This window comes from Myotis nattereri (assembly GCF_964212035.1).
Source record: "Myotis nattereri genome assembly, chromosome: 18".
NCBI lineage: Eukaryota > Metazoa > Chordata > Mammalia > Chiroptera > Vespertilionidae > Myotis > Myotis nattereri.
In genome coordinates, this window is record NC_138093.1 from 39,737,656 (window position 1) to 39,761,939 (window position 24,284).

The 24,284-nt window shown below is 52.9% G+C and overlaps 2 protein-coding genes across 9 annotated transcripts in view; one reads left to right on the forward strand and one right to left on the reverse strand.

Moving 5' to 3' along the window:
* The window catches only part of ADCY10 (adenylate cyclase 10), a gene marked incomplete at both ends in the record, with an annotated part of 57,006 nt that extends 51,588 nt beyond the window's left edge, over positions 1–5,418 (forward strand). The window contains 5 exons of the mRNA XM_081112081.1: positions 232–347; positions 1,180–1,297; positions 2,992–3,187; positions 4,532–4,720; positions 5,257–5,418. Of these exons, the coding sequence (XP_080968207.1) occupies positions 232–347; positions 1,180–1,297; positions 2,992–3,187; positions 4,532–4,720; positions 5,257–5,418 (781 nt within the window). The remainder of the gene's footprint in view (positions 1–231; positions 348–1,179; positions 1,298–2,991; positions 3,188–4,531; positions 4,721–5,256) is intronic.
* A 9,740-nt stretch (positions 5,419–15,158) lies between these two features.
* Positions 15,159–24,284, reverse strand: part of MPZL1 (myelin protein zero like 1) — a 30,644-nt gene continuing 21,518 nt past the window's right edge. The window contains exons 5-7 of one of the 8 annotated variants that reach the window (XR_013997162.1): positions 22,156–22,258; positions 16,720–17,146; positions 15,159–16,342 (exon numbers count right to left, since the gene is read on the reverse strand). Coding sequence is in view for 2 of the 8 variants with exons in the window: in XM_081112422.1 (XP_080968548.1) it covers positions 17,045–17,146; positions 22,156–22,258 (205 nt within the window). In the remaining 6 variants the exon portion in view is untranslated. Of the gene's footprint in view, positions 17,147–22,155; positions 22,259–23,408; positions 24,091–24,284 lie in introns of all 8 variants that reach the window. The other 7 variants (XR_013997164.1, XR_013997165.1, XR_013997166.1 and 4 more) reach the window with 7 other exon arrangements.

Consider the following 24,284-nt stretch of genomic DNA (forward strand, 5'->3'; position numbering starts at 1 on the left):
CCTGGGGGAAGTGATGCCCAGAGACTAGCAGCCAGGATCAGAGGTCCGAGGTGGCTGAGCCCGGTCACCCCCACATGGAGGTCCACGAAAGCACAATTTGAACGAGGAGTCGACTGGAGATTTAGGGGTGGGTTTGAAGCTTTAGGGTTACATTTGGCCCTGAAGTACCGGGCAGGACCGAGACTGGACCAGGACCGGGCTTGATTCTCTTCTCCCTGACTCTGACCTCAGGTACAAGCAGCTGATCCAGGTGCTGGGGTGGCTGTGGGACCTCTCTATATCGGAAGAGCACATCATCAGCAAGGCGTTCTTCTACTTAATCTGCCTGGACACCATGCTGTACTCTGGTGAGCCTACAAGGGACCGGGGGGGTGACACTCATGTTGGACTGGGGTGGCAGCGGTCAGGGCTGAGGCTCCGGGTCACTAGGTTTCTGGCCAGAAAGAGGAGAGGACAGGAAAGAGGAGAGCCTGGTGTTAGGAGGTGAGGGCCGTCTGGAAGGTGCAAGGATTGTGACCAGCAAGGAAGAGAATTCAGTCTGGAGGACGCTGTTGGCCATAAGCGGCCAGTTAGTGCCCCATCAATTCACACCTAGGTGACAGTGACTGACAGTGTCGCTTCGTGTCTCTAAGGCATTTAATTACTCAGGACGTACCGAGAGTAAGGTCAGGTGAGAGTGGAGGGTCGGATTGCTGATGGGAGTTCCGGGCACTGGCGGCTGCTGGTGATTTGGAAAACAAATCCCGGTACCCTCCAGATTCCCCCTAGTAGGCAGCGCTCAGGGCACAGGTTAAAGCAGAGGGGCCCTGGGTCGGGCTTCCTCACCGGGTTTGGAAGGGGCAGCAGACACCGCTGTGGACGGGGAGGGTGGGTGAGAGACCGGCAGTCCCGGAGGCACGCGGCCAACTCCTTGGGCTTGTGCAGGGAGGGCTGGTTTGTACCTGCTCCTGCCTGGTCTGCACACACATCCACAAAAGCTGGGCGCGGCCACCACGGGCAGTGCAGCGACATGTCTCTGTGCCAGGCCACTCTGGCGCCTTCTATCGATCTCGGGTATGATTTATAAATACCCGAGTCCCCCTGGACTCACAGAGAAATCTGAGGTGCAGCCTCTCCCCAGGGTGGGAAGTTCCCTAAGAGCCACCTTCCCGCAGCAGAGCTCTCCCCCTTCTCTCTCAGGGTTTGTTTACAGGACGTTCAACGAGTGTCTGGCATTCATCCAGGAAAACGAGGACAACAGGATCCTCAAGTTCCAGAGCGGGATCCTCCTGGGACTGCACTCGAGTGTGGCGATCTGGTAACCGTCGGCCGCCTGTCACTAAAGCCCCAACTCTGAACCCATTCAGTCCCGCAGGAGAGTTCTTTAAGATTTATTTTTTTTTTTAAAAAAAAAAAAAGGAAAGAAAGAAAAAGAAAGTAAAAGTATTTATAAATCATCCCCGAGACAGATAGAGGCATCAGTGGCCTGACACTGAGACACCAGGGAATCCCCTGCTAGTTCGTGCCCTGCCCCCACGACGGGAAAGAGATGCTGCCTCAGTTGTAGGCAGGGCAACCAGCATGGCCGATGCACCTGTTACGCTGCGGTGCTCCGGAGACCAGAGGAAGAGCACTTGGCCCCGAGGAGGGTGAGGTTGAGGGGGACCAATGAAGAGCAGCACGTGCCCCTCCCCAGGATCTAATCATGCCCGCAGACGTTGTTGGTAGAGCTGGTGTTGGAGGGAGTGGCTGATAGCTGCAAGCGAGTGGGCTTCTTAATACTGAACTCAGCCGGGAGCAGTTCTTGAAAGCTGCAGTTTCGCCCACAGAGGCAGAGGGAAGAGCATTTCCACGCTCGCTGTGGGCATCACTGGCTCTCCAGGTGGAGGGGTGGGTACTGAGCTCCCCCCCGCCTAATTCCTCTCCCAAAGTCTGCAATCAACCAAGTCACTCCTTATCATCAGAGGAGGGAGGGAGGCCGGGCAGGGGCAGGGGCAGGGAGCTGTGTGGGCCAGTGAGGGCAGTCACGCCAAGGCAAGTTCAGGGGTGAGGGAGAAGCAGGCCTTCACCCCGCTAACCCAGTGAGCCTGAGGCTTGGTCCTTTGCCCTGTTAAGCGTCTAACTCAGCAAGCCTGCAGCCTTGGCCTCGGCTTCAAGGCAGATGACCAGTAAGGCTCAGAACATGCATGGAACTTCTTCCCTAGCTACCCCAAGACTGGGAGTCATTCCTGCTCTACTTCCCATCTCAAATTACATGTGCAGCCATGTTGCCTGATATTTAGAGGTGCCGAGAAGAGATTAAATGACAATATGGAAACATTGCTATGCAGAGTGCCACAAACTAGAGCTGTTCCAATGTGAATAGAGACCTCCTCTTATCAGAATGCCTGGGCGGAAATGAAAGCCCCCAAATGAATTACCCTTGCCAATGGAAGTCCAAAGTCAAATTAACTTGCCTATGTGAGTTCAAGTTCAAGGAATCGGAAGTCCAAACGTCGTCCTAATTTATTATCCTACTCTGCAAAGCTCTTTCAACAGCTGCGGCTTTGGCGTCCCCCGGAGAGCTTCTTAACACGGTCCTGGTCCATCCCGAGTCTGCTTGATGCAGCAGATCTGAATGGGACCAGAAAGCCTGCATCTCTAAGGAGTATCCACCTGACCCTGCTGATGCCGGTCTGTGGCCCACACTCGGAGTCTTACTGGCTAAGGCTGCCTCTTTATGGCTTTGGAGCAATTTCTTCAAACCCTAGAGTTATAGCTCCAAGTGTCTGATCGGCTTCACTTTTTAGAGTTCAAAGAATTAAATCAATGGTGGCTAATAAGGCCGGAGTGTTCCCAAGGGTTCTATTCATCTCAAACCATCAAAACATCCCATTCTTCCCTTGTCCATACCCCATCACACCCCGCAGTGGGCTTCCGGGAGTCCGGGACCACCTCGGGAGCGACCAGTTCGAGAAACGCTCCCCTTCCAAGGCTGACGCCGACTTTTCTTGTTCTCTTCTGGTGGCGCAGGTATGCCAGGCTCCAGGAGTGGGACGACTTTCAGGTATATTTCAATAAAGCTAAAAACCTAGTGCCAAGGAGGACGCCCACAGCTCTCTACTTCCACGGGGTCTGCAGGTACTTGGAGGCCCAAGTTCTGCAGCTTCAGAAGCAAATCGAAGGGCAGTCTGACAGCGCGCAGGACAGCGGCGTTGAGCTGCTCAAGGTGAGGCTGCCCTCTGTCTCCTGAGTGGGCTTCCGTCTGCCTCCGGTGACCATGGCTCACGTACCTCCATGCTGTAAGCGATCGCATAAGCTTTCCGGAGCGCACTCCGGCCACATGCTTGCCTGTCTTCACACCCTTTGTCCCAGCAGTGCTTCTGGGGACCGTCCCACGGCAAACGAAAATATATCCATGGAGATGCTGATCTCAAAACACTAGGAGAAAGCAAACACTTACACACCCTTCAAAAACGAGGGGTTAACTTGGGGACGGCACCTTTAAACACGGGGCATTTCATATTTTAAAATCTGAATTTCTGACCCTTCTTTTAAAACCTGGAGTAGATGGCAACCAGAGGCCCTCACTCCTGAAAGTGTGTACCTAAATTATTTCCTTCTGGATGCGAGGGTTATGGGTGATTCTTACATTTTTTGCTGTTCTTTTCATTTCCCCTGGAAATCTTAAACAATCAACTTACATTGCTTTGGTAATCAAAAGGAAACATCTTTTTTACGAAGTGGCTGTAGGGAAAGCTAATGAGCTGTTGGCCACACCCCTTTGCTAGGGGCTGGGCCTCTGTGGACACCTGGATTTGGAAGAAGTGAGTAGCCAGAGGCAGATGGGAGAGACTTTATTGCAGACCAAGTAGCCATTGCAGACACAGGAGCCATCAAACAAAGCAGTTCTTGCTGACACAGTAGCAAACACAAAGCAGCCTTGCACCAGCTGCTCAGAAACATACTTTTATCCCAATTCAGACAAAAGAGGTTCTTGCCAAATCCTACGATCAGCATCTGGGCTGTAGAAAGGCACCTGCACAGTACGCACAGGGACACTGCCGGCCATTGCCCTGCACCTACAGGTGGTAAATGGGCCTTTACCCTTTTATTTTATTTTATTTTATTTAAATATATTTTTATTGATTTTTTACAGGGAGGAAGGGAGAGGGATAGAGTTAGAAACATCAATGAGAGAGAAACATCGATGAACTGCCTCTTGCACACCCCCTACTGGGGATGCACCCGCAACCAAGGTACATGCCCTTGACGGGAATCGAACCAGGGACCCTTCAGTCCGCAGGCCGATGCTCTATCCACTGAGCCAAACCGGTCAAGGCAACCTTTTAACATCCAGTTACTCTGCTTATGGTCCCCACATGAGTCACCCATTTCGCACTCTGGGTCTGGGTTCCTGCCCATTCATCGTCTTACCTCCACCCCTTCCCTTGCCAGTCTCTGTAGGTTTTCCTTGATTGCATGTATCCTTGAACTGTCCCCAAATCGTCTGTGGGGGAAAAACTGCAGCCAAGGACCCCTCTGGGATTCTGACATGCTGTCTCTTCCTCAGAACTTGGAGAGCACGGTGGCTCAGAACACCACGGGCCCCATCTTCTTATCGAGGATGTACCACCTGATGGCCTACGTGTGCATCCTCATGGGCGACGGGCAGAACTGTGACCTCTTCCTGAACACAGCCTTGCAGCTCGCGGAGACCCACGGGAACATGCTGGAGATGGGCTGGCTGAGCCTGAACAGAGTGCGTGCCAACAGCCAGCAGGCTGGGGTGGGGGTGGGGGGACCACAGGGGCGGAAGGTGGGGGGTGCTCACCCTTCTGAGAAGCCGGGAGCTGAGCACTGAAGTTTCGAGGGTGTGGGAGGCCTCGGGAGTCTTACTGCGAGGGGTGACATGTCCATAGCTCAGGCATGTGCACCTCCTCTTCCCCTCTGAACTCTCATAGCCCTCCCTCCCCTCCAGATCCCTTGAGCCAGATCCAGGCCCCTCTCTTGTGGCTCCCACCACTTTACAGTCGGTGTTCCATCTGAGTGCATCTTTTCTCCCCTCTGAGAAGCAAAAACCGCACTCAGTACCAAGCGCAGTGCCTTCTGCTCGGGGTCAGTGGAATAATGAGGGAAAGTACACGTCTCCATGTTTATTTACAGTCACGTGTCGGCAGTTTGGGCAGAAAAATTCATTCTTTGTGGCTCCACATAGTTTTAAAAGCCCAGAGACATGTGAGCCGGGTCTCACTGGCGGGGACACCAACCGGCCTGTGTTCTCTCCGCCCCTCTCAGGAATGGTGGTACTCAAACTCCGAGCTAGCCAAGGACCAGTGGACGCAGATAGCCCTGAACCTCCCCACGTGGGACAGTATCATATCCGGCGACGTAAACGTGCAGGACATTCAAAAAAACAAATTCCTCATGAAAGTGAACATCCTGGACAACCCTTTCTAATGTTTCCTGAGAGAGGAGAGATTTCAGTGACTCACCTCCATTCCCACCTTCCTCTGGCCAGCGCTCCGGGCCCCACACTCCTCTTCTGCTCACAGAGCCAGGCCTGGTGGCTTCCTCGGCCTGGAACGTCCACCAGGGCCGCGGGCCAGCGCTGCCTTCTCCCGGCTCCACATGCATCGCCTTCCCCCTGGTTGTCCCAGCCCATGCAGAACTAGCACGGGGTGGGGCTGGGTGGAGGGGTGGGGAGAGTAACCTGAGATGGAACATGTTGCGACAGATCATTTCTAGCTAACCTATTAAACCGAAAATGTTTATTTGTAAATGTCCAGCTGTTCTGTCTTGTGTGTGTAGCACCGGTTTGCAAACAGCAAATTCTCGTCATCACGGTTTGCGAGGGCGGGACTGGAAGAGACACATTTCACAGACCTGGCGGCAGCTTCAAGCCCTCTTACCACCTGCCCAACTGCCTATCTATGGGAGTGAAAATTTTAAAATGGAACGATTAGCAGTTTTGATGCGGGCATCTTTTATACATGCATAGAGTTTGCACATTGTTATATTTAACAAAGCGGTAGCGTGCATGTCCCAGGTGTCAGAGACGCTGCCTGGAGCCCTCCTCCGCCCGGTCTGTGGGCAGAAGAGCAGCTCTTCCTGGCTTTGGCGCCTGGAGGACCCCTGGAATCCGGGCACTTCAGCCCGTCTCTGCCCCATGGCCCATGCTCCCCCGCAGGTGGCCTCCTCCAGCAGGTGCACACGGACTTCCCTTTGTTGAGTCCAGTCACCTTCTGATCCTGGAAGGGGGTTCCTCCGATGAGCACGCCCCGACCCTCAGTCATTTCCGTAGGCAGTGCCCACAGAGCGTCCCTTTAACAGGCCAGCGTTTCATTGTCCTTCTGCGAAGGGCACAGCTGTGCATTTTTCCTCCTGGGAACATACCGGAGCTCCACGAGGGAGATGGGCTGTCCCTGTTGGCACCATGAGATTAGCTCAGAGCAGGGGTGGGGGTGGGGCGCGGGGAGAGAAGGGTTGAGGGGGGAGACCCTGGCCCCGCTGGGGGAAGACAGTGGTCGGCAAACTCATTGGTCAACAGAGCCAAATATCAACAGTACAACGATTGAAATTTCTTTTGAGAGCCACATTTTTTAAACTTAAACAATATAGGCAGGTACATTGTTATTAATTAGGGCACTCCTAAGGCTTAGGAAGAGCCACACTCAAGGGGCCAAAGAGCCGCATGTGGCTCGCGAGCCGCAGTTTGCCGACCACGGGGCTAGGAAATGCGAGTTTCCGGCTCCAGCCCATCAGCAGTCACCTGGCCCCTCTGTCCAGTGCTTGCACCCAGGAGGTGACGTCCTCAGTGTGAAGCTGGAACCGGGGAGGGGCAGCTGGCGAGGGCCGGTGCCCACAGTCTCCTCCTCCAAAACTTCACCAACGTCTTTCACTCGGTTTAGGCAAGACTGGGCGCGGTGGAGGAGGCGGGCGGGGAGGGCGGCTGCAGTGAAAGTGCGAGGATGAGTCCCAGCGATGAGACCGGGCAGAGGAGGGGGCGGCCGCGGAGAGGGGCAGTTTAAAGATGTGACCTTCCACGTGTCTGAATCCAGAGGCACACACATCAGGCTTTGCAGGACCCGGCTATGGTTTGCTCCGGTCTAAGCTAAGCGATTGTGACAAGGCCCTCCCCTCCCCGTCCTGCAGATTCCAACGGGTGGCCGTGGCGCATCCTCTTTCTCCCAGCAGATGGCAGCACCCGCTGTTGGCTGCGGCCGCCACCCCAGGAAGAGTCAACCTCTCTGAAGCTGCTGTCTTCAGACCCACAGCCTCAGCTTGAGCTCCGGGAGGCACCCCGGCTTCCACAGCCCCACCCGCATCCCTACCGGAAGCTTCCAGCGCCAGGTTCTCAGGGGCGTCACTGGAGAAGGCAGAGGACCGGAGAAGCGGCGATCTTTTTCCCTCTAACATGAGTCCTCCCCTCTCCGCCTCTGACCTAGGAGCTCCTGGAGGGCAGGCTCCAGCGCTATGCCCAGTAAGTGCTCAGAACGTGTGAGGAATTAATGAGCCTATTGCATAACACTTCCTTTTTAAATTTTTTTTTATTGATTTCAGAGAGAGGGAGAGGAGGAGAGAAACATCAATGATGAGAGAGAATCATCCATCGGCTGCCTCCCGCATGCCCCACACTGGGGATCAAGCTCGCAACCAAGGCATGTGCCCCGACCGGGAATCGAACCTGACCTCCTGGTTCATAGGTCAGCACTCAGCCACTGAGCCATGCCGGCAAAGAACACTTTCAATTGATTGAGTTAATTCTTACAGGAACCCTTAGAAGTAGGAGCCTAATATTTATCGAGCGAGTAAACTATATGGACCCTCCTGGAGGTCAACAAAAATCCCTTAACACCAGTGGTGGCAGGGTGACCGTGCTGAGCAAGAAACAGGCTGCGCTGTGGCCACAGGCGTGGGCCTGGGGCCTCCCGGGACTGGGCCTCCCACCGCAGTGGCCAGCTGCGTCCTCGGGCAAGGTGTTCAGCTGCTTTGTGTCTCAGTTCCCTTGTTTATAAAATGGGGATGATAACAATGTCCACCTCATAAGGTTGACACGAGTTAATTCAGGTAAAGAACTCCAAATTCTGCAACAAAAATACAGACTCTAAAAGGTACTGCTGGAGGACAAATCACAGAGAAACGCACCTTAGCGTGGCTTTAGAAAGCTTCCTGGAAGGGGAAATAAAACCCAGCCAGGTGAAAACTTTCCCGGTCAGGCCTGGAGAAGTTTGGGGGGCCATGGAGAGCCTGGGTCCTCCCACCTGGTCTGGTCGGGGTTCGGAGGGAGAGGAGGTGTGTGAGTGATGATGGGGTGGGTAGGATCTGGGTGACTAGAGCATATAGGCCAGGTAGCGTCAGGGTTGGGACCTTAACCTGCCAACAACAGAGGAGTCACTGGGCATAACTTTTATGGAGGATGTGCATGGACCAGGCTTCTCTTTTAGAAAAACCTCCCCTTTGTGGAGAATGACTGGAAGAGGGCTGGGCCCAGGTACAGGCTGGGAGACGGTTGCTGCTGCGAGCCTGGGACCAGGGCGGCCTGTGTGGAGACAGAGTTCAGCGCTTTGGTCTGAAAGATGGTGGAGGAGGTGGAACATACGGAAATCAGAGACTGGCTTCTGAAGGAGGATGCTCAGAAGTAACAAAGACAAGGAGAGAGGCCGGTCAACAAGGACGGAACCGTGCCAAGCACCTGCTAAATGGATGATCACATTCCCTCCCCTTTCCCTATGCCAACCCACCCCAGCCTTGCAGCCCAGCTCCCCACCCCCTCCTGACCACTCGCTGCTGCTCACGATTCTCAAGCCCCTGCCGCCCTTGCGACCTGCCCAGGCCCTCTAATGTTCTCCTAATTCCACTCAGATCCTTCTTGTTATCATTATTCCCACCCAGGTCCCATCTCTGAGCTCTGCAGTATCCACATAATTAATTCATCTCGGTTTCAGATTTGCACCCTCCCCCAGCTGGCAGGGTGAGCTTGCTAGCAGGCAACCCCGCACTGGTCACTCCTCCACTTAAAATCCTCTTTGCCTTCCGGCCATCCCAGCTCCCCAGCCTGGAATGTGAGGCTCCCGCCGTGTCCAATGCCCGACCACATGCCTCACTCTCTCCCACCCCGAACCTCTGGCTGGTCCCTCCCGCTGGCAGGGTCTTTACCAGAGTCTTCTGGTTCCTCCCAACCAGCTTTCAAATGCTCCTTCTCCCTGAAAGCCACAGGGTCTGGCTCATCGTCCACCCTGCTGCTGCCCGGCCGCTGTCCCTCCCGCCTGCTGTCTCACGGGACCCCTGGCCCAGTTGGTTTGGGGCTGTCTCCTCTCTGAGCTCCTCCAGGGCAGGATTCTGCTCCCTCTGCCTGTCTCCCCGGCACGTGGCAGGGCCAGGCGCTCCCAGCCTCAGCGTGCTCTGTCCTGTTCACAGTGGCACCCGGCGCTGCGCAGCGGGCGGGCCCGGCAGCAACCAATACGCCGAGCGAGCGAGCGATGGAGTGTACGCTCTCCACCCCCCAGAAAGTGCAGTCACCGGGACCACCCTTGTGAGGTGTCCCGCTCCCGCCCCCTGCGCCCCCATAGCGAGAGAGAAGGGGTGTGCGGGATTCTGTAGGTGCGTGTAACCTGGCACACCCATCCAGAGGCTGCCAACCCCTGCACGCCACTCCAGCGCCGCCCGACAGAACTGCCGGTGACAAGGAACCTCCCGTCAGTCCACACGCCACTGCTGGCATCCAGGCGGGCTTAGTGGGACTGAGGCTCCGAACTTTGCATCTGCTTTCACTTTAACTGATATCAATTGTACTGGCTGTGGGTGGCCCACGCAGGAATGACTGCAATCACCTTCAAATGCCACCGCAGAGCCACTGAAGGTTGGACAGGGTCATTGCTAGTAGAAGGTAAGGCCAGCTTGGAGCGGAGGGGCGATTGTAATAGATCAGGGAGCGTATCCGGCCAGATAAGCTAAACCACTTCTGAATCGGCATTTCTCCAACTGACGTGATTCCAGGGCGCCTAACTGGTGCTGGACACAGGTTCCATGTTCATCGGCGCTTCCTTGCCCTGCGGAGGGCTGCTCCCATGGCCGGGGCCTTTGCGTCCACAGGAGGGGACCCGTTCCAGTGAGGTTAGCGCCGTCCGGGGCCAGGGAGGGGGCCGCGGGAGGCCTGGAAGAGCCATCCTCCAGGCTGGGGTTGAAATGGACATGAAACTCACAGCAGGAACCCAGCATCCCATTCTCTTGTGGGATTTTTAAAGGACGTGGACCGAAGCCCTTCGCTGCCGGCCAAGTGGTTCTGCTCCGCAGTTACTCGCTTCTCCCCGTGGGCTTGTCCTCTGCTGCTCCACCTCAGCGAGCCAACATGAACTCATGAGCTCGGCCTCCCTCCCAGAGCGGCGTGTCCTGAGGCGCCCTGTGTCAGCGGGACCGGACGCTGCAGGCTCCGCTTCCTGGGCTCACAGAGCGCGTGGGGCCCTCTGGCTGCCTCACCCGTGGGTTCCGCAGAGGTTGTACATTCTTGGAGACCAAATCCTGGAACCAGCTCTCAGAAACAACACCCTCCCTCAGCGCCCGCCCCCCCCCCCCCCCCGTCGCCCCCTCCCCCCCCAATGCTTCGCTCAGCAATGGCTTCCAGTGGAAGAAAAGGCCCGGCTTTAACTCCAGCACATCCAGACACGCTCTGAACGAACCGCCTGGGCTGCTGCTGGGTCAGCAGGAGCAGAGACGGGGCTTTGCAGAATGTTCCACATTCCTCGGGGCCTAAGCACACATTCTAAGAGATTTCCTAAAAAATAAATTTAGATTTTATGTTCCTTTTTATCTGGTTTAAAGAAACTCTGTAATTAAAAAAAAAAAAAATCCAAAGCCAGAGAAAGCACAGAGAATGGGTCTAGAAAACTCCGTGTCCTTGGAGTCCTCGCTCATCGGGTAAGCGACGCCTCGGGTCCCTGTGCCCGCTGTGCCCACTCCCACGGCGGGGCAGCCAGGCAGGCACAGTGCCCAAGGTCACCCTGCCCTGAAGGACGGAGAAACCACACAGGCAACTGCTGTACAGCCATGGAGGGCGGGCTCCAGGCCCATGGGCAGCAGGAGACCTGCAGACTTCCGCCTCCCAGACGCAGGGAGATCAAAGGACACCCAGCCCTCCCGGCTGTGGAACGCGGAGGCCGGGGCACAGGCCCGCCGAGGAGGGACAATGGACAATGGCTTCGCCCGTGTGCAGCGGGAAGGGAAGCGGAAGCAGCGGCTCCCAGGGGCTGCCGCGCTGGAGAGATTTGTTTCCTTCCCTGTGAACACAGCCTCGTCTCCGGCAGGTGCTGGCTCCCTGGGCTCCCGCCCAGCCCTGGCGCAGCTCCCGATGGCTCCAGGAGGGGTGTGAGGAGGCAGCTGGGCCTGGTAGCTGGCGGGACCACCCAGACATGAGACCCCATTGCCCAGGGGCCAGGAGGCTTCTCTCATCCTGGGCTGCCTTTGACTTGCATCTGCCTTTTTTTTATTTTTTGGTTTGGTTTTGTTTCTTTAATAAGGACAAATGACTACTCCAACATCACTTGTGATGGACAAAAATAAGAGAACTGGAAACAACCTAAATACCCAGAAATTCAGAAATGATCTAAAATATGATGGCCCATCTATGGAAGAGAAGGCCCCGCAGGGGTTAGTAGCCAATGGCCTGTGCCTGCCGAGGCCACAGGGAAGCTGCAGGTCCCGAGGCCCGTGTGTCTTTAAAATATGCACAGCAGCCCGGTTTGCGTGGCTCAGGGGTTGAGCATCAACCTATGAACCAGGTCATGGCTCGATTCCCGGTCAGGGCACATGCCCGGGGCTGTGGGCTTGATCCCCAGTGTGGGGCGTGCAGGAGGCAGCCAATCAATGGTTCTCTCTCATCATTGCTGTTTCTATGTATCTTTCCCTCTCCCTTCCTCTCTGAAAGCAATAAAGATATATTTTAAAAATAAATTAGTAAAATAAAATCCACATGGCAGCTTGACTGGAACCCTGCGAGCCTGATTGGAAGGAGCCATTTGTGAAATGTCCTTTCTGAGACGAGGACGTTTGAGGGTGGACTGGGGAGGGGGTGACATGAAGGAACTGTTTGTTTAAATGTGTTTTTAAAACGTTTCTATTTTGACAAGATGCTATGGTCATGTCAGAAAATGCCCATTTTTTTAATGGACGCACACCAGAGAATGTAGGGGTAAATGGGCCTGATTTTGGGACTGGTTTTAAAATAATTCAGAAAAGAGGAAAAAGACAAGAAGGGTGGATGGAGTGATTGAAGACGGGTAAGCAGAGGTGGATCTGACTATTCTCTCTCCTCTTGGGCATGTCTAAAATTCTTCATAATGACAGATCTTGAATATACAGGGGAAAGTGGGGGGAAGGGCACCATAAAAGCAGACGGTCAGTCCCTAACACCACCTCTGCCACTTACAAATGCTGCTCTCTGCTGCTGGGAGGGTTACTCGCTGGTTCCTGGATGGGGTCAGCAGTTAGCAGCCAGCACTCACCCCTGCGCTCATGTGGAGGGCTCGGGAGGGAGCCTGCAGCCCTAAGCGCGTCTGGAGCTTCCTCCTCTCCGGCACTGGACCAGCTCCCTGGCAAGCCGCCCTCTAACAGCGGTTGTGTATGTGGCGGGCATGGCCTGTGCAGCTCGGCCCCCGCAGCCAGGGGAACTCCCTCGCACTTAGCTCCAACGTGGGAGGAGCGTGGAGACGGGGGAGCCGTGGGGACAAGGGAGATGGAGGAGCCAGAGGTCCTGTGACGGCTGCCCCTGAGCCGGAGAAGCATCCCTGCTCTCGCCAAGTCCTGTGATGGCTGTGGTCCCGGTCCCGTGAGATCACCCTGCAGCCCTAACCCTTCCTCCCTGATCCAGAAAGTACGCAAGCCTGTCTCGCAGGCACAGCGATGCATAAAGTTCACAGGTCACTGGAAACGCCGTGCTTTGTCAGGAAGATGGTCTTGGTGACACGGCTCTCCGCAGATTAAGTCCCCGTATGGTCTCCCACCCTGAGAGGAAGGCCCCTGGCACCTGTGCTACCGCCTGCACAACCACCCCCCTGTCTCCCCCTCCAGCTCCAGAGCCCCAGGGAGCAGCCGCACGGCAGGCTCCCCGCACGTGGATTTCAGGGAGGAAGTGAGGCTCCTGTCTTTGGGGAGAGGTTAAGCACGAGGCCTTGGACAGGCAGTGCTGGTGCCAGCTCCGCCTCCCTGCCCGTCACATACCCTAAGCCCGATGCTGTCTTCCTCACGTGGGTGTGAGGTTCTTCCAGCGTTAACTCAGTGCTGCAGTGAGACATGCAAAGTGCGGGCACACAAGCATTTAGTAACTCCCGTCACTCTGTCACCCCCACTCTGGGCAAGCGCCCTGAGCCTCCCTTGTTCATTGTTTCCTTACGCTTCGCCCAGGACAGTCCTCGCTATAGATTTGCTGAAAGGATGAATCCGTCCATCCAGTTGCCACTGAGAGCCGGCCAGGAGCTGTGCTATGTGCAAAGGATGGAGCAGTGAACCGAAGAGCCAAGTCCTGGCCCCTCCGAGCTTATGTTCTCCTGGGGGAGGCGGACGGCATACATGCCGGTGAGCAGGAGGAAACGGAGCAGGAAGAAGGGGGTGAGGAGAGCCGGGGGAGGGAAGGTCGCCCTTTTTTATATGACAAACGTCTCTCTGAGAAGGTGACATTGGGGCAGAGACTTACAGGACGTGAGGGAGCAAAGCCGCAGGTACACATGTGTTCTGGGCAGAGGCCACGCATGTCAAAGGGCCTGGAGCGGCCGTGCGTGGTGCTTCGGAGGCACAGGAGGCACTGCGGCTGGGGTGGGATGAATGAGAAGGCTTTTAACTCTTTTTCTCTCTGATTAAAAATGAGCACACAACACAATTCAGTCATGGAAAAAGGTGTATTAAAATAGTCACAAATGTACAATTGAAAAAGAAAACAAAAAAACCATGAGCCTGATGGTCTTCCCCAGCTGGATACATTTCCATGGAAAAGCGACAGAGGGTTTGGATTGTATCTCTGAGTAACCCCTTGAGTGCTGCCTTCCAACAACCACACGGAATCCAGGAGGGCTCGTGCTGCCGGTAGAGGATGCGGGAAGGGCTCTTCCATTTAGAAGCAGCCCCGCGGTTGGCCTGGGACAGGAAGGCGGGGACGCGGAGAAAGGGCCCCAAGACCCACAGGAGTGGAGTGAGGGGCGGAGGGAGCACTGCGGGTGTGAGCCAGAGCGGTGGCTGCTGACGCCCAGCTGCCAAGCGCTGACCCATCGGAGGAGCTGGGTGGGTGGAAGGTGACGTGTCGGGCAGGAGGTCGCATGGGGAGCTGAGGGAGAGGCCACCCGTGTGGTTGGAGGGAGTGCGGGCGGGTGCTCTGGGTGGCAGCTCTCAAAGCGAAACGAAAGGAGAAACTGGGGCTGTTGCTCTCCCGAGCCATTAGGAGTGTATAGCTTATTCACAGGCCTGGTGAGAAGGGAGAAAAAGGAGGACACCCCTTTTCTCTGTAAAATGGGGTCGTCAGGGAACGCCCCACATCTAACCGCACACCTGCCTCTGGATGTGTCCTTTCCGGCTTCAAAACAAAGGCTCATGAGTACCGTTACCTGGGAATCCGTCTGGAAAGGGGACAGCCCAACACCCATCCTCCCTCCCCGCACCCACGAGGGCTTGTTTTCAAACGGATGCAGGACGCTTTAGGAGGCAAGGTGGACCTGGGTGGACCGTCCTGGGCGGACTCAGGGTCCCGGGCTCGCGCTGGGCCCATGAGCAGGAGGAGAGAGGCCTCAGGGCGTGTACTCGCCCAGACACAGCGCAGACCACAGCCACCAGCCTCCAGACAGGGAGGGTGTGCGTGACCACAAAGCCCCCCTGCATACGATACATTAATGGAGTGTTGGCTGGACCCTGAGGAAGTGCCAGCAGCTCCTCAGAAAACAAGACCATGTGTCCTCTGCCATCTGATCACCTCCACACCTTCCCACCCAAACCCTGCGTGACGCCCTGAGAGTCCTCCTGGAAGCCGGCCAAACGGCCTCACAGAGACGACAGAAGCCGGGAGGAAAGGGAAGCAGCTGGTGGCGGACCCCACACCACAGGGGAAATGGACACTGCCGCCACTCCACTCCCCAGCCATGTCCTGTGACCCCCGCCACTGTGGGCTTTCAGACCATTTCACATCTAAAACATTTTAATACAAAAGAATCCAGGAAATGGAGGAATGACAAATATAAATAAATGTTTAATGATCTCACTTTGCTTTTTAGTCCCAGTAATAACAGAAATCATAGGTTTGCGATGGGGCGGGGGTTGTCGATGGGGCGGGGGTTGTCGATGGGACGGGGGTTGTCGATGGGACAAAATGAATGACCTGGACTGTCTAGATTTTTCCTCATCTCATTGTTCATCAATTCCCTCGATGGGGGACATGTGGAAAACGAACAAAAACAAACAGGAACAGAGAAGAGATTCCCAAAGCAGAAGGAGAAGTCCTAGTCCTACTTGCTGATCTGAAAACACCAGCGGCCTTGGCCTCAGAGGCCCCTGCAGCTCCGAGCTCTCTGACTGCGTCCAGAAGGAAGACGATTCCCTAGAGGGCGCCCTGGATCCGACAGCGGCTACCTAATTACAGCAAAGCTCGCCTCTCAGGGGCTCCCGTCCCCAACAATTCACGTCTCAACCTGGCAACCCTTTCCTGCTGAAACCTGTGTGATCGGTCACGTGTCTCTCAGGCGGCGAACAAAGGAGAGAGAGCTTGAGTCCATCTACCGCTAAGCCTCACATTGTTAACATCTCAGGAAATTGTGCTGTGAATATTTTTGTAGGTGTTTTTTTTTTTTTTGCTTTTGTTGCTGCTTATTATTAAGCTTTCATTTTTTACATTTCATCTCCTTTTCGTTAAATTTTCATTTACATTTCATGCCCTTTTTGTTTGAAAGTGTTTATTTATAAATTAAGCAGTACACTAGACATGTACTGTATATAAGAACAGATCATTTGGGGGTCTGGAGTGGACTAATTCAGTTTACATGATTTCTAATGGGAAAAAATGATTCCGTTTTCGAACAGCCTTCTGGGGCGAATTAATGTGAGAATGGAGGTTCCGTGTACCCCGTTCCTGCCCACCTGGAAGGAAATGAACTCCTCCCTGGCAGCTGTGCGGGCTCGTTTCCAGCAGCAAAGAAAGTAAGTGACACCTGCACTCTGCTCCCCAGGCCGCTGGCTCCTCTTTCAGTTCCATGTGAAGGGTCCTGCTCTGAGGGCACCGAGGAACTGGCCCCGGCAGCTCTCCCTGCTGACCTTGCTGTGATGAACAAGCTGACATGAAAGGGTGTAACCTTAAAGTCCGTGTGACAACTTATGAAGCAAAAATGCTCTTTGCTTTAGAGCAGGGATGGGGAACCTTTGACCCAAGGGCCGTATAAGGCTTGCAAAGGCATCAGGGTGAGTTAATTAAATGTTTGACCAAATATAGCAGACTAATTTTTAAGTTGATAATTCTGTCTGGCTTGAGAATATTATAAAAACCCAAGTGGCACTTGGCAGAAAAAAGGTTCCCCACCCCTGCTTTAGAGAGAAAAAACATCAACAAAAGTTTCTCAAATGTCTCCAAGTGGCATAGCTAACGGGTGTTTCCTGAAAACTACAAACAGTCGGAACAGACGGTGGGAGACAGGCCACCCTGGCTATGTCTCCTGCATCGTATCTTCATTCTCCAACTACAACAAATGCTAAGACTGGTTAAGCCCTTAGACAAAAAGGCCAAGTCTGCTGGGATACTAAGAGAGCGCTACATCGCCATTAAGGCACACCATATCCGAACGGTGGTGACAGGAATGTGGCTGAATTTCCCCAACTGTAAATGACCCTGGATGCAAAAAGTAGAAAAAAACAGCGAGACAATTTACATATATGTAGAATCATACCATCTTTTTGTCATGCACCACTGCTCCTCCCATCCGAAGAGTAAATAGAAGATTTACACATATCCTTTACATCTCCTCCCCGTGCCGTCCGTGTCTGGGCCACGTGCCGTGGGCCATGCTGCGGCACAAGAGTCCAGTTTGAATTGGTTTCTTGCTTAGGATATGCTCTGGGTCTTCTCTTAATTTTTCCGGATGTCCGCATACACCACAGACTCTGACTTGTTAATCTTGTCGCTGTGGTGCCCACCAGAGTGGTCTAACTGCGCATATATGACTGGGCCCTGGAGGAGAGAGGCTGGATTAGGTTTGGAACACCTGGTGGTCGCTTCAGGCACAGGTAGAAGCAGTGACTAAAGTGACAGCGGGGGCGAGGTCTGGGGTTCAAACATCTGACAGGTGGCTGCACATCCTGACCTTAGAGTCCCCGAGATTCTAAAATTATACACAGCAACAAGAAAAACAAAAGAGCCCGGGTTTCAGAAGACGCGTTTAACTGGCCTGCGATCCAGGGACAGTCTCCTTGAGAAGTCTAATGCTGTACTTAAGCTTTCAACTTGGAACTAATAAGCTCAGCAGCTAAAAGCAAGTAGTTTAAAATAAACATCCTTGCCCTGGCCAGGTAGCTGTTGGTTACAGCGTCGTCTTGATGGCATTAAGGTTTTGGGTTCAATCCCTGGTCAGGGCACACACAAGAAGCAACCAATGAATGCATCAATAAGTGCAACAACAAACCGATGCCTCCCCCCCCCCTCAGGTTGGTATGCGATGCTCTCACATCTGTCGTGGGCACGATCACATCACATTGTTAACACTGAGTCAGAGACTCTACATTCATGCCAGGAAGCTGCAAGTTAAATGTAAGCCCAAAAGGAAGAGAAGTTGAAAAACACACAACGTGTTTTCCACTACAGCTGGCCCTTGAACGAGTTGGGTTTGTACTGCGGGGTCCCCTTGTATGAACATTTTTCTCAATAATAAACTGGAAAGCTTTTTGGAGATTTGTGACTCTTTGAAAAACCACACAGATGAAAGGAGTAGCCTTGAAATACTGAAAAAATTAAGAAAAAGGTATGGCACGAATGCACGGAGCATGTGTGGATGCTAGTCTATCCTGTCGTTTACCACCATAAGACATGCAGTCATAGACAGCAGGTTGGGAGTAGTTAAGTTTTGGAGGAGTCAAAAGTTGTATGCAACCCAGCGTTGTCCCTGGGTCAACAGTACTAGGACCAGAAGGAAAACAGTGTTCTCTTGCGAGCTAACTGACCCCTGCTTACAGTCACTTCCAAGGACAGGACAGACCCTGACACTGTATGTAACTTCCCAGAGAACAACCCCCCACCGTAATTCATAAACACCCATAAGGAGTTTCGGGGTGTGCTCGTGGGAGAAGGAGCTTATACATGAGACACACAGTAAAAATGGCTACAAATCCTTTCTCAACTCCGCTCTGGTGTTACATGACAAATGCTGAAAAGAGACAATGAATTGACACAAGGGTTGAACAATTTCTCACCATCCTGCAGAAAATGCCAGAGGCAGGCCTGGGCGGGCAGGGGATTGACGCCAGGAGAGATGAGCCAGTCCTGACTCAGGGCCATGGACAAGCAGGGGGAGGGGTCGGCCCTGAAAACAGGTTGGGGCGGGCAAGTTCATGAACTGAACAGTGAGCCCTCTTCATTCTCTGCTCAACGCCCTGTGGAGACATCAACCCACTCCAGAGAAAGGACCCTCAGCAACTGACCATGGAGGCCCCCAAGGCAGCCAGCCCTTTAACACAGCGAAGCCACGACCCAGAGCTCCAGCTCAGACCTGCGGCCATGGGTCTGAGTGGAGAACCCAGGACCACTGGGCATTTCAGGAAAGCTTCTGACATGAGACAAAGAAATTATAAGAGAAAAGGGGACTTCAACAGAAACAGAGCCAAATCAGTATCAGAAGAAAGCTTTAAAAAACAGAGCTTGCAAAACGAGAGAAAATGATATACTCAAAGAGATACGACGCCCTGACCGGTTTGGCTCAGTGGATAGAGCATCGGCCTGCGGACTGAAGGGTCCCAGGTTCGATTCCAGTCAAGGGCATGTACCTTGGTTGCGGGCACATCCCCAGGGAGGGGTGTGCAGGAGGCAGCTGATCGATGTTTCTCTCTCATTGATGTTTCTAACTCTCTGTCCCTCTCCCTTCCTCTCTGTAAAAAATCAATAAAATATATATATATATATATATAAAGAGATACAACAATGCATCCATGAAAACAAATGCAGGATATTATAACCAGAGAATAAGAAACAGCTCTTGAGCTGGCATCAGAGCCGCGCCTGTCGGTTAGGACGTCACAGATGCAGCTTGCCATTGGCCTTCTGTAGCCAACATGCGGGCGTGTCGCTCTTCCTGCCGTGGGCCTCAAGAGGCAGGAAGGAAGCTGGCGCTCTCTGGGCCCCAGGTTCCCGGACACAGTCTGAGGCAAGGTGGAGGGTGTGCGGGGCCTTCACATGCATTCTAGGCTTCTGCCCATCACAACATATAAAGCAACTGCACCTGGATTTCCCCCAACAACTTGCATTTCCTCCAAGTCTTCCTTAACCCTACGGAACAGGAAGCTGCCACTGAGGAGGGCCCAGTACAGGGGCTGCTTTCTTTTCTACTCCTCCCCCACCCCCATATAAAAATATAGATTTATTTTTGAAGTCCCCCCAAAAAGATAACAGATATTAAATACTCAACAAAAGTTGGAGGATAAAGTTGGAGAAATTTTCTAGAAAGAACAAAAAAAGCAAAACAGAAAAAAGGAGAAAAACGAAAAGATTGAGCTAGGACATGGCCCAATTCCTAACAGAAATTTCCAAAAGAGAGAAAATGAAAGAAGGAAAATTTCCAGAGATTAATGGAAGAAAATATCCTAAACTTGAAGGACATGGTTTTCGGATTAAAAGAACCCAATGAATAGCCAGCACAATGAATAAAAGAAGACCCACAATTTTGTGCAGTTTCAGAACATGAGGAATAAAAACCATTCTGAGAAAGGGCACAGGAAGAGGCAGAAATCAGAACAGTAGCAACTCAGCACTAGAAGCGGAAAAGTCAGCAACGCCGCCAAACGCTGGAGGGAAGTGATTTCCCACCTGGAATCTACGCAACCAGATCCTCATTCAAGCCGAGGGAGGAGAAAGCAATGTTACACATGCTGCAACCAGATGTATTAGCTCCCAGGGTTGGAGGTCAGAGGGCTGACCCGGGGCTGCATGTGATCAAGGTCAGCAGGGCCGAGATCCGCTGCCAGACCCTCAGGGAGGACCCGTCTCCTTCCCCTCCCAGCAGATGGAAGCTGCCTCATTCCTTGGCTCATGGCCCAGCCTCCATTGTCAAAGCCAACAGCATAACCTCTTCAAATCTCTCTGGATCTGACCCTGCGGCCGCCCTGTGGTCACCCCTGGCCCACACAGATCATTCAGGAAAATCTGCCCATGTCAAGATCCTTACCACAGCTGCAAGGCCCCTTCTGACCGGGGAGGTCACACATCCCACAGGCTCCAGGGCAAGGGCGTGGACATCTCTGGAGGCTATTACGCTGCCTCAAAATCTTTATCTCCCGTACACCCTTTCTCAAGAAGTTACAGAGGATATGCTCCACCACAACATGGGAATAAATGAAACAGGTGAAGACATGCGGTCCAAAAGAAGAGGGGACGGAAATTCCTCGGAGGGGAGGCCCAGGACTGCGGCCCAGCAGCCCGAGGCACAGCAGAGCCCGCGGTGCGAACAGGCCCGTCTTCAGGAATAGAATGAAACCAACGGAGCATGCGCATGAGGGTGGGTGAGTGTTCCCAGGGGTTTTCATGGGAGAGCTCTGAGATGGACACAGATAGGCACTTAGAAGGCTGAGCAAATAAAAAAAAGGCACATCTTAGCTCCATAAAAACAAGACAACTGAACAAGAAACAAATATATGTGGTACCATGGTGAAAACAACGGGGACACGTCGCACTGAAAAACATCTACCTCAATACAGTGAGCTAAGCACCCTGGGAAGAGGCCTGCGTGCAGACAGTAGGGATGTGCCTGTGGGGAGGAAGGGCGAGGGGGAAGAAAGAACTAAATTCTCATTTCCATAATATGGAGTCAGTGAGTAATATCCAAAACTGAAAACTCTAGAAACAGAAACACAGTATGAAGATAAATACCAGAAGAAGTGGCTGAAAGAATGGGAAGTGTTTGGCTATGACTTCTTCAACGTTTTTTCCTCTGAGACTCCAGTCGGGCTGCTGGGATCTGCCACAGTTACAGTCATAACAGCACAGCCACGGCACCAGCCACACGCTGGGTGCTGTGCAGGTTCCAATGACGCTATGTCTCCTCGGTGCTCCCGACAACAAGGAGCAGCGTAAGCCTCTGCTTGCTCATGGGGCCTACTCATTACTCACTACAGGCCGACCTTCAACTTCTTCTCAAGAATTCATGCAAGCCCTAGCTGGTTTGGCTCAGTGGATAGAGCGTCGGCCTGCGGACTGAGGGGTCCCAGGTTCGATTCCAGTCAAGGGCACATGCCCAGGTTGTGGGCTCAATCCCCAGTGGGGGGTGTGCAGGAGGCAGCCAACCGATGATTCCCTCTCATCATTGATGTTTCTATCTCTCTCTCCCTCTCCCTTCTTCTCTGAAATTAATAAAAATATTAAAAAAAAAAAAAGAATTCATGCAGCCCTAACCGGTTTGGCTCAACGGATAGAACGTAGGCCTGTGGACTCAAGTGTCCCAGGTAAGGGCATGTACCTTGGTTGCGGGCACATCCCCAGTAGGGGGCGTGCAAGAGGCAGCTGATGGATGTTTCTCATTGATGTTTCTAACTCTCTATCCCTCTCCCCTCCTCTCTGTAAAAAATCAATAAAATATATATTTTTTAAAAAAAGAATTCATGCAAAATAATTTTTCTGTTTATTATCAATACCAAGATCAACGTCCCCTGCTGATTCCTTATCTTTAAAGCACCTCAGTGAGGAATGCAATTCACTGGATTTAGTTCCCTGAGCAATTAAGGAACCTTTTACGGCTGCCAAAGCCATCTCCCGACTCTGCGACTCTACGTTGGCCATGGGAGCCACATCCTAAGGGCACAGTCTGTTAGTGGTGCTCTGCTGGGAACCTTCGCTCAGATCAGATTCCTTAACTCCTTTCCCTCTCTTTCTGTCTCCATCTGTCTGGCTGTCACTCTCTCCCTGTGTCGCGGCTCAGCACTCCCTCCCGCACCAGGGTGGTGGCAGCGCCCACCTGCACAGCCCAGGGCAGCCAGTGTTACCTGGTGAGATCCAGAAGGCAGGCTCTTTACTAGACCCTCAGTGTCGGAGGGGAACTTCCGTGGAGCCTGCTTAACCGGTGACACACTCTCTGAGGTGCTGCAGCTGATCAGTCGGCAAATTGGAGAACAAATGTAAAAAAAGAATGTTTTTAAACAAATGGAAAAAAAAATACAGAAATGCAAGTGATGGCGAGGCAAAGCAGCAGCAGGTGGACATGAACAAAACAACAAAACAATGGTATGGAAAGAATCACGTATATTGAAACTGTCTCCCTGATGCTTGTGGTTCCACATCTGTGAAGCTACTGCTGGGGAGTGGGAGCCCTTGGCCTGTTTGCAAGAGCGACATCAGCTGGACGGATCCTTGCTGTGTACCCTTGGTCCCCAGCCTTTTCCCTCTGCCATCCACCCTCCTTTGGGATAAAGATTTAAGGGAGCAGCTATACCTTCCTAAAGGCAATTCACTTTAGTGAGCATCAAAGGCAAACCTCTTCTGAATGCATTTCAAAAATTACAGATATACACTCAGGCTCAGAGTCTTGGTTTGTCTCACTCCTTCCATTCCCTGGTTCCCCATATTTTGTTTCCCCGAGACAGTGACCAAACTAAAGAAGACCCAGGTGCGAGTGACACGGAGCTGTGGAATGCCCATCACACGGGCTGAGCCCTTCCGGGCAGGATCCTCAACAAGCCCGATCTCATGAATAAATCAGGGAAATCACTCACCAGCGATTTCCTAATGGGATGTGTCATCAGCGGAGCTTAAATCCTTTATGATGTATGTTTTTTAAATCTTAGAGGAATTTTTGGGAGGATCCCATTTTAAGTGTCACTCTTAAGACTGAAGCACCCAATGAATTCGCTACTGTACTTCTCTGAAACGGGAGGTTTTATGACCCAAACCAAAATGGTTTGACTATTCTAACAGAGTGTCCCAATCATTAATAATACAATTCACATATAAAAAAAGAAAACTGAAACACACACACACACACACACACACACACACACACACACAGACGTTTTACATGAAGAACATGCATTTTCCGATGATCTCAAGCCTCCATGTAACCTGACAACCCCATCTCACTGGGTTGATGTGCTCAGTATGTTTCTAAAATAGACACGGACTTATCGGTGGACAAATCATAATAGCTGCTGGGTTAGCTCAGAGCTAGCTGGTTAGTTGCCATCTAGGGAGACGGGCCGAACACACACGAGTATTAACAGCCACGGGCAACGGGATTAGTTACCATGTGTCTAGTGGGAGTAGGAGAGCCAGCCCTGTGACAGTCCCAGGGTCAGCTTTTCTGAACAAGCGGAGGATAAGCAGGATCTATCCCGGCACACGAGGTGGAAAGGCAGGGGAGGGGAACCTAAGTAAGAAGAACAGCAGCATTCACGATGCCATGCAGGATTCGAAGGCACGCGCTCCGCCCCTTTAGTAACCCAAGAGCAAGAACCTCAGAGCCCAGCATGTCACCACGTTGGATTAGTCTCATGTTGAAAACCAACACTCCAGATACATGTCATCAAAAAACACTCACCATGCAAGAGGGTAGACACAGGCCAGCAGAACAGAGGCATTCCAAGCAAGTAAAATCTGAATTTGACCACTCAAGCTCATTAAAACACAGCACTCCTCCTAAAAACTAGAACCTCAGAGCCGAGAGAGAGAGGGAGAGAGAGAGAGAGAGAGCGAGAGGAGGTTCCCAGCATCCACCAGGCAGCAGTGGGGCATGCAGCCTCAGAGCACAGTCCCGCTGGGTGGCTGTGGTTAGCCCGTGCACCTGGGGCCCAGCTCGTGTTAGGAATCGGCCTCCACTCTCTTACCACGTGAGTCCTACTTAGCTTATGTGGGTTAGCTTTCCAGCTGGCGTAGGGAGAAGAGAATGTCCTTCAATTAGACTCACACCCCGAGTTCAAGGGTATTCTCTTTGAGAAGACATAAACAAAAAGATCTACATTTCTTTACTGCCGGTATATGTTGGTTTTCAACCCTTATTATCTCCATTGTGATGGGTCCAGCCATACATTCAAGAAAGATCAAAGTCATTCACTTGCCAGCAAAACTATAAAAAAAGGAGCCCTGTCCAGTGCCATCCCATTGGGGCGGGGGGGGGGGGGGG